This window comes from Eriocheir sinensis, chromosome 9 (assembly GCF_024679095.1).
Source record: "Eriocheir sinensis breed Jianghai 21 chromosome 9, ASM2467909v1, whole genome shotgun sequence".
NCBI lineage: Eukaryota > Metazoa > Arthropoda > Malacostraca > Decapoda > Varunidae > Eriocheir > Eriocheir sinensis.
In genome coordinates, this window is record NC_066517.1 from 19,282,353 (window position 1) to 19,292,326 (window position 9,974).

The window sequence follows — 9,974 nt, forward strand, 5'->3', positions numbered from 1 at the left end:
GTGTAGTTATGTTAGTTCGTAGTTAGTGAGCATGTTTGTGGATCCCTGCCCAGAATATGCCATCAGCTGGAAGCACCATCATTGCGATTCCTCCTTTAGGTTACTTTAATACATCCTCTCATCATTTGTTTCCCTGTATGTACAGGGGAAAATGGATTCGATATAACATTATAACTGAATAACAATTACCAAAAAGAGTAACAAAGCAGTTGCCTTCATCATAAAAGCATGATAAGCAGCTAGAGATAAATAAATGATGCTGCAGTAAAGGCACATTTGACTTTGTGGATGTTTGAACCAGTCATGAGTGACAGCATAAATTTGAAAAAAATAATCTCTCTTAAATACTTAATTACTTTATTGAACAGATTCACAAATAAAGAAATATTAATGTACCCTTATTGACTCAATGAGCTCCAGCCCTCAAAGGCACAGGCCTGACAACTGGGTAGCAGAAAAAAAAGGAAAGAGGGCTGTTGGAATGGTGCATACAATTGGGCAAACCTGACCAAGGTTCTCATATAGTTTATGTGCAAATAGTGTCACTTGATTTGTTTATTTAGTAAATGTTGCTTTATATTATGTTGAAGGGCATGCATGCTCTTCTTTGTCACAGCAGAAGTCTGGCCAGCTCTGTGTCGCAGAATGATTTTGGGTGCTACTGGTTAACCAGTTTTGATGTTGTGTTTAGTTCAGTTTTGCTGACCCTGAGTCTGCTTCACAGCTTGGAAGTGATTTGGTGATTGAAGTGGGCTGCAAACATTGCTGAAAAATTTAAATGCCTCGGTCCTCTGCTCCCTGAAAGCTGAAACAGATTTTTCTCAAATTATCTAAATTAATTGAAAGTCCTTTTTGTGGTATGGTGCTATATTGTTTAATGTCTTTAGTGTTGTAGTCATTTGGTATGATTTTGTGGGATATGTCAAATTACTATCAGACAAAATTTGATGTTTGCTTAAATTTTTAGTTTGTACCTTATAGCAGCATATTACTTACGCTAGCTCTTAATAATTATTTAAGCTATTTTATTTTTTATCAATGTTATTTCTTATTAAGATTTACTTCTTGTTTGAACAAATGTTGCTACCCATAAGAGGCAATGAATGTAGAATACTTGAAGAAAATATTGATATTCTAATAAAACAGTTACATTGTAATGCCTGGAGTGAGGTGGCATATTGGAAGGACCTGAGAACAAAAATCTATTGAAATAGTCATGTGTTTCAGCTTTTTAAAAGTAAACATAAACATGATTAATTCAGACAGAAACACAAGAAAAAGCACTGCTGGAAGCCTAACCTATCGATTAAGCTGCACAAGAAAGACGAAGTTCTTTAATATGAGGTTTTGCCCTTCCGTTTTACTTTATATTCATTTATCAAAACATTTTCTCCAGGAGCCCCACCACCGACCCATCCCCAGTCACACCCAGGCCTTACGGGAGGTTAGTTCCCAAGCTTCTTAACCCTCACAGCCTCCTAACATGTGTACTGCATGTTAGTATCCTGGACTCCTGTGCTACACTCTTGGCCATCCTTTTTAGTACCTGGTACTTCTTTTACTTTGACACAGACTTTTTCAGTGGTCCACTCCAGGGTGGACTAATTAATTAATTAATTAGTATGACTAATTAATTAATTAATTAGTATGACTAATTAATTGTATCAACTAAATCTTCAGATTTACCTCAGGAATTCCAGTATAGTGAAAATCCATTAGTCAATCATTTTGTAATCTTTCATAATATTTTGCACTCCAGAATACTGATTACATTATATCCAAGATTCAATATCCCTTCTACTTCTTCCCTGAGGTATTCTCCTTCCTGTCTTCTGACTGACCAAGACATATTTTATTTTTCCATGTGGAACATTTCCTCCCAAAAGGTATATGCCTGTCCCTTGTCACACCTACACTACTTCTATTTCTCATCTTTTTATACTGTTTTTTACTGCAGTGCAGCTCACCAATTGGGTAAGTACCATGATAAATCTATAGAACAGAAAACCTTTGTTGTATATAAATAAAAAGAAGCATTTCATTATTATGAACAAACTTAGAATTTACCTAAATAAAAATCTTTGCTATATGTAAAAAGATTCCATTTAATTATCATGAAAATTTTTAGAACTTTGTGAACTTTTAGAATTTTGTGAGAAAAAATCCACTCAAAGATTTCATAAAAAATCATGTGGCATCTGAGTTGACTTCCATTTGGTAGTCACTTGATCTCTTGTGTGAGCTGAGGACATTATTAAAAGCGTCTGTGCCTCCTTCCCTCAGCCAGGCACAGTGGATGTGGACATAGACTGGTGGGCCAAGTACTATGCATCCTGTGGCCAGCTAGAGAGAGCTGGATCCTACCTCGTCAAAGGGTGGGCACTCTTTTGTAATGCTACACTTAATTAAACATATCATTTTACTCAAGTTCAGAAGAAATGTATCAATCTTCTAAAATGGTGGCATAGTTATAGAGTTCTGCACGGGAGAATCAAATTATCCCTGGGGGCAGTGAGCCAAATTAGATTACATTGTCTTATTTTCTGTGTCATTTTTATTGTCTCTGAGTTTCATTTTGGGTCCTCACAGGGGGCTCAACTTATTATGGGGGCCCTATCCACGCAGGCTTCCCAGTAGCTTTGCCTCTGTTCCCAAATCTCCTCATCATCCATGACTGAAGTATCTGATGCTAAATTTGGCACAAAGTTTAGATCACAGCTCTTCTCACCTCCTTTTCTTTTTAGATAATAATACACATTTCTTGTTTATAAGCTATGGAAATACTGCCTAATTTTAGATTTTTTTAATATTAATGAACACAAAGCCACTCAAGACACTCAGCAGTCCCTCTCTGACACTCAACACCCCGGCAGGTATGAGAGGCTGGAGGTGCTGCCGGGCACACTGGAGGATGAGGCAAGGTTTTCAGGGTTCAAGGATATGGTGGACATCATCCCCTTGTATCGAGGCCGTGGTGACAACGCTCAGCTGGCGGGAGAGTTCAAGGTGAGGATATACACAAGGAACCTATAGTACATTATAGGATATTTTTGCCAGTTTGTACACTCATTCAAATTAGTACTGATGCCGGAATGAAAATACTCTGGAAAATTGAACAGAGCAATAAATAAATAGATAAATAGTCAGTGTTAAACTTGTTAGTCTTACTTGGTTTTAACAATAAATGCAAGACTAAAGCTAGTGAGATGATGAGATAATTTAACTTAATCAATAATATTTCAATTCTAAACCTGAATTCAGTTTTCCAGAGCATTTTTTCTAATTTGGGCATTAATTAGAAAGGTGGACACAAAATGGCAGACCTATCCTATGTAAACATGAGTCATCCAGCCACAACATCCCAGTCTGTCATCCACCTGACACAACCTTCCACCCCTCAGGGAACATTCCGCATGTACCCACTGTCTTCAGAGGAACCTGATGAGCCCCCCTTGATCCTGGCCGGCTACCCCCCCTCAGACCTACAGGAGGTGGTGGCCCGAGTGTACGTGGTGATGGGCCAAGACCTCGCCCCCAAGGACGCTGGCTGCTCCTCAGACCCTTACGTTGTGGTCAAGCTCGGCAAGACCACCAAGTCCTCCAAGGATGACTACCGACCCAACACTCTCAATCCCATCTTTGGACAGTAGGTTTTGTCTATTTTTAACTATATTATTTTTTATACAGTTAAGGATACATTCCAAGGGTAAGAAATACAATAAAATACATTCTACTCATTCTCAATACAAAGGCAAGCAGAAAGAAAGCTTAGAAAGAGTAACTGCTTGCATTTTTTCATTTTCATGTTCTGTCTGAGACACAGTCACCTCAGTCTTGTGATTTGTGTTGTTGTCTTTATAGAGCTGAAAATTTATGTTAGGAAATATTGTGTAAGTAGGAAGGAGCCTCGACACTTTTCTACCCTGCTGAAAACAAGATAAACTAACTGGGTGAAACTGCAGTGTGACTGTTTGTATTGGAATGCCTATGTGAGTACAACAAACCTTTCTACATGCATCTTTATAGAAGTCTTCCTGTCTCCCATTACCAGCGTCTTTGAGGTGACGGGAACACTGCCGCTGCACAAGGATCTCACAGTTCAGGTGTGGGACCGCGACCTCATCACTTCTGATGACCTGATAGGTGAGACTGTCATTGACCTGGAGAACCGCTACCTGACCCGCCACCGCTGCACTGTGGGCCTTGCTCGACAGTACCATGTGTGAGTGATGGGCAAAGTGTACTGTCGGATTTCTGTTTCTTTATGCTTTGATTAGAAACGGTAGAATATTGATTAAAATGGTGCATAGAAATTTATCAAAATACCCTATAGTAGTTTTAGTTTGTAGTTTTAAGTGACTAGAATATTTATTTTGCTCACATAGAACTGGCATTAGCATATGGCCGAATTCTTAGCTTCCCCATAAGATTAAGATAGGTCAGTTATATACATCTCCCCTACAAACCCAACTCATCAAAAAAGTCTAGCAGTTTTTAGTGACTGTATCATCCATTGTGCCCACACAGGAGTGGCAGCAACATGTGGCGGGACGTTCAGCTTCCCTCAGAGATCCTGGCCAAGGTGGCTCGGGAGAGGAACCTTGAGGGGCCCTTGTGGCAGCAGCAGCCCTTTAGCCTCACTCTCGGGGGCACCACCTACACCCTCACAGAGTTTGGTGGGTGACACTCTGGGCAGCCACATGACTAGTATCTTTCACTTTGCCTAAGGATACAACTTGGGGTGTTTCTGTCTATTTCATTGCTGCAGTGCAATTAGTCAACAAAAACATTGAAGAGTAGAGAAATATATATCCACGCCAGAGTAAAATTACTTTGGAATAAACTTTATACAAGTGTCATTCATCCAGTTGTTGATATGTTATGTTTGCTTGCTTGAAATTCTATGTAGCAATAAAATTAAGTGGCAAGTCAGAGTTGTGTAACACTGCAGATGAGATTTTTCTTTTTAATAGTGTTGTGCAGCTACTTGCCTGATGGGTGAGCCTCCCATAACTCATGACTGGTTAAGGAGTGGCTCTCCCATTGCGCTGGTCACGGGTTCGATCTCCAGCGCCGGCAAAACCTTTCCTTGTCTGGATTAATTTTTCGTGTGTTTCGTTACACACTGTGGTCGTGTGGGAGTGTAGAAAAGAGAAAATCCTGGCGTTTCTCTGGTGGCAAGGCAGTGGCATCTTCTCCTGTGATTCTGTTGTGTCTCCCCGTAGGTGTAACAAGTAGAGTGATGGCCCATGCTCTCCGAAGAGTTCATAGAAAATGGAAAATCTCAACACACAAAAGTTAATCTATATAGGAATAGGGAGCTGTGTAGTGTAGCTGACTTGCCTGATGGGCGAGTCTCCCATAACTCACTCTGCGAGGGGGATACCTCTTTAGCTGACTGGTTAAGGAGTGGCTCTTTCATCTCGCTGGTCGAGGGTTCGTTCCCTGGCGCCGGCAAAACCTTTCCTTGTCTGGATTAATCTCTCGTGTGTTTCGTTACACGCAGAGGTCGTGTTGGAATTTAGTGAAGAGAAAAATCCTGGCGTTTCAATAGCACAAAGAAAACACTGAAAAGAATCAAGTTTGGCTCCTAAACATAAATCTCATTATCACCCATTATAGAATCCTGTGTAACAAAATGACAACATATGCTCTTCATTCCTTACTACTATTACCCCCCCGCCCTTTCAGAACACCCTGATGTTGTCTTGCCGCCCACTGTGGGGAACCCGAGGGAGCGTTTGGCCCTCCACGTGCTGCACAAGGCAGTGCCACTCGTCCCGGAGCACGTGGAGAACCGGTCCCTCATGCACCCCGGCCACCCCGGCATTCCCCAGGGCCAGCTCAGGCTCTGGGTGGACATCTTCCCTTCCTCAGCACCTTCCCAGAGTCTCCCGCCCCCTGTTGACATCACGCCTCGCCAGCCCCACAAGTAAGCCTCAACACATTTCATATATTTATTATCCAATGAATTTGGCTTCTGAGGACCCATTAGTTCTTATAATAAAAGTTCCAAGGTACTTAGGCTCGTAATCTCAAACATTCTACACATCCACCTTTGATAAGGCTTTTGTGGAGGTTGTCAGTATTTCCATGGGTAGTTTTATGAGCTTAGTGATAGTTTGACAAGACTTCTGCACCATGATTAGGAATAAAACTCATGAGAGCCTGACTAATCTCCTTCATGGCCTTTGGAAATAGTTGTTGTGAGAGCTGAAAGCATCTGAGAATACAGGCCTTAAACTTATTTGATTCCCCTCCTGGATGGTGTTTGACTTCCATATGAAAATCATGATGGTGACCCTGCTCAGTGGTAACCAGAATCATGTACTGAGTCTAGCATATCTTCCTCAGGTATATGCTCCGAGTGGTGGTCTTCAACGTGTTTGAGGCGCCCCTGCAGGAGATGTCTGTCGTGGGTGGTGAGAAGATGAGTGACGTGTATGTGAAGGGCTGGCTGCAGGGCACCAACAACGTCCAGAAGACTGACACCCACTACAGGTACTTGTAGAGGCTGCATGTTATTTTAGACAGAAGTGGTCTATAAATATTCAAGACATGGAAATTTACAGTTTTGATTCCATTACTAAGTATATATATCCATAGATGCTTACCCTCTACTACTACTACAACAACTACTGCCACCACTACTACTACAATCACAACTATCACCACTGCTTTTACTATTGCCACTATTTTGTCTATAGACCTACTGGAGACATTGAAGGCCTATTCATAGTCTATTAGTTTGATCACATTGTTGTCTTAATCCTCAAAGCTACTGCCTTCCCCTGCACCCTTGCCTCCCTCCCTCAGGTGCATGGATGGGGAGGCCAACTTCAACTGGCGCTTTGTCTTTCCGCTGGAGATGCTGGAGGCGGAGCAGGTGATGCTGGTGGAGTACAAGGAGCACCCATGGAGCCTGTCGTCCACCCAGCAGCGGCGTCCCCCGCAGCTCACCCTACAGCTCTGGGACAATGATCTTATCCTCAGAGATGACTATTTGAGTAAGACCCAACACCAATTATTTTTTCTTCTTTACAGTATAGGAGACACCTCAACAGCTCATAGCAAAATGTTAAGAAAAGTGCAAAAGAATGTCACAAAAGTATTTTTAAATTTAGTTCCAGAAGTTTTTTGATACTCTTGATACTCTCCTCTTGAATGAAAAAACCTTACTAAAGTAATATAATAAAGGGAAGGTTGTTCCAAAGTTTATCAGTGAAAATATTGAAAGACTGAAGGTACTTGTTATGCTTTAGTCAGAGTTATTAGTCACTGGTGTATTTATATTAGTCACTAAGCTACAGTAACACTTAGAAGTCCTCTGGTTCTTTGTCTATGATAGTCAGATTATTTTATTTAGTCTGAGTTATCTATAATTGCCAGTTGGTTTGGTTTAATAAGATTGAAAAGTTCTCCAGTCATGGTTCTGAAGGTGATAATATGCAGGTTATTTTATGGTCAATAAATCTATGTATATACGAATATCTACCCACAGGTGAGATGACCCTTGACCTGTGCCATCTGCCCAAGCCCGCCAAATCCACCAAAGGGGTTGGCCCTGCTCAGGTGCCTCAGATGATGGGCAACGGCACATCCAACAGTGTGGCCATCAGCTTCCTGGACGACCACTCCACCTCCGTCAACCTGTTCGAGGCCAAGCGAGTGTACGGCTACTTCCCTTTCACCACCGTGGAGGATGGTGTCACCACCATTGCTGTAAGTAAGCTAAAATCAAGTTTGAATTTAGTCTTAAAATACCAACAGTAGGTAATAGAGAATGTCTGTAATGTCTTGATATCCTTTCTCAGGGCAAGATTGAGATGGAGCTTGAGGTGGTGAGCGAGGAGGATAGCAAGCAGAGGCCAGCTGGACTGGGACGAGATGAGCCAAACATGAACCCCAAACTACCGGAGCCAAAGTAAGTCCTGCTGTATTCTCCGTGTCAGCATGTCCAGGGTATGTTCACCACTTTAAATGCACAATTGATCTACTTAGGCTAAATGTTTCTCCCTGCAATCCACCCTGGAGTCAAACCGGGGCCCCCGAGACACTTGTACACTATACCACAGAGTCAAAGGGTACCTCACAACTTAAAGCCTTCATGGTCAAACTCATAGTTGTAAGAGATATGTGAATAACTACAAATTATGCAGTGGAATGATGCAGGCTGGTGAAGGTGAGAATGATGTTTAGCTTGGGTTCTCATCAAGTGTTTCTCATACCTCTCTGTGGTTTTGTGTTACTATTTTGAAACCTGCTCATGATATTAGATTATAGATTACTTTAGGTTGAGTATTTTGTAGCTCGTTCTACTTGTGAATTTTGCTGTTATATTTTGATCTTGCAATATTCAGGACTATTAGGGCCATAATCCTAAACATTTCTGCACCCAGGCACACACAATTGACAAGGCTTTCATAGGAGTTGTGAACATTTTCATGGGTAGCTTTATGACTGGTGGTAGTTTTGACACAGCCTCTGCAGTCTGCACCATGAGTTTCACCTGAAAAAACTCATGAGAGTACGATTAGTTCCTTTTTCGGCTTTTGGATATTGTTGATGTGAGAGTCAGGAGTGTCTGAGAATACCAACCTAGCTATAAATGTGAAAAAATATGTCTTCCTTCCTCCTTCCAGCCGTCCAGCGACCTCCTTCCTGTGGCTGTCATCTCCTTGGAAGTCCTTCAGACACATCTTGTGGAAAAACTACAAGTGGTATTGCATCACGCTGGTGGTGCTCATCATCCTGTTCCTCTTCCTCTTCCTCTTCCTCTACTCCTTCCCTGTAAGTATGGAGGACAGAAGGGTAGTATGGGAGCCAGCCTGGAGGAAGTGTAGCCTATTCTTGTATTCACTTTTTTTACATCAATGGAAACAGCTAAAGGGCATAACAAAAGGAAAAACAAAAGCTGGCCTAGTGCTGCTCCAGTGAAAGAGTAAAGAATGAGAGGCCAAAGGGGAGGATCAATTTCAGCTAACATTCTTTCTTGACATTCTTACTGCATTGCCTTATTAGAATTATATTATCTGAAAATACCAAAGAGTCATTACTTTTTTAAATAATAAATAGTGCTTTTATGTCACCTGTACCAACATTCAGCCCTATAGTGACCCATCATGTGTGAGTTACTGGGTTAATAATTAAGAAGGATATTGCTTTTTGGAATTGAGTCTGTCAGCATGAAGTACTAGAATAATCTATGAAGCATCAGTCTATACCAGTAAAGACTAATTGGCACGCATGATAGAAATTAATCTGTCATATTGCCCAGAATTTATTTATACATTCTGTCTGAAGTACAAGTTACCCCAAAGTTACCTCACCACATAATCTCATTACCATACATTTATAATCATCCGCCATCTCCTTTATTAATGGCTGAAGGTTAAAAAGGCATGATTAATATGTAGAGAAACAACTTGAGACCCATTTTGTTCTTAGATATAACAAGAATGTTGCATAAATGTGAGATTCTGGGCAGCAAGTCAGACTAAGCTTCCATCTCTTGCATGCCTAAGTCTACCATGATCTTAACTATCTTCCCTCTCTTTCCCAAGGGCGCCACTGTCGAGTATCTTATGGGCACGTACTAAGGGCGTGGCGCACCCGAGGAAGCAAGTCATCCTTTGAATCCACCGCCGCTGCCGCCGCCATGCTCCTCTGCTTCACGGGGCTTCATTACACGGGGCTTTACTTCATTATATAGGCAAGATTTTATCGTGTCATGTATTCTTAATAAAGTTTTACGTAGTTTGATCGCCTGTTATTGCGTTGGTCATGTGTTTTTGGCCGCTGGGGGGGAAGAATAAAGTGTATCCATGTATTACTACAAGGGTAAGTAATTGACGTACTTCATACGTTTCGAATTAAATCTCGTTACGCCTGTTTGTAGAGCCTCTCATGGAAGTTGCTGGGACTGTCACTGGTGGCCTTCTGATTCTTATTGTGGTAGTTTAATATTGATATTG

At 41.4% G+C, this 9,974-nt stretch overlaps 1 protein-coding gene across 9 annotated transcripts in view; it reads left to right on the top strand.

The window, feature by feature from the left end:
* LOC126996090 (myoferlin-like) overlaps window positions 1-9,760 on the top strand; it is a 64,820-nt gene extending 55,060 nt beyond the window's left edge. For 7 of the 9 annotated variants that reach the window (XM_050856187.1, XM_050856191.1, XM_050856193.1 and 4 more), the window contains 13 exons: window positions 1,397-1,444; window positions 2,284-2,375; window positions 2,874-3,006; window positions 3,402-3,646; window positions 4,052-4,222; window positions 4,528-4,676; window positions 5,692-5,932; window positions 6,355-6,501; window positions 6,817-7,007; window positions 7,502-7,722; window positions 7,815-7,924; window positions 8,643-8,790; window positions 9,564-9,760. In XM_050856187.1, coding sequence (XP_050712144.1) covers window positions 1,397-1,444; window positions 2,284-2,375; window positions 2,874-3,006; window positions 3,402-3,646; window positions 4,052-4,222; window positions 4,528-4,676; window positions 5,692-5,932; window positions 6,355-6,501; window positions 6,817-7,007; window positions 7,502-7,722; window positions 7,815-7,924; window positions 8,643-8,790; window positions 9,564-9,599 — 1,932 coding nt within the window. In that variant the 3' untranslated portion in view covers window positions 9,600-9,760. The remainder of the gene's footprint in view (window positions 1-1,396; window positions 1,445-2,283; window positions 2,376-2,873; window positions 3,007-3,401; window positions 3,647-4,051; window positions 4,223-4,527; window positions 4,677-5,691; window positions 5,933-6,354; window positions 6,502-6,816; window positions 7,008-7,501; window positions 7,723-7,814; window positions 7,925-8,642; window positions 8,791-9,563) is intronic. The other 2 variants (XM_050856192.1, XM_050856194.1) reach the window with 1 other exon arrangement.
* The last annotated feature ends 214 nt before the right edge of the window (window positions 9,761-9,974 follow it).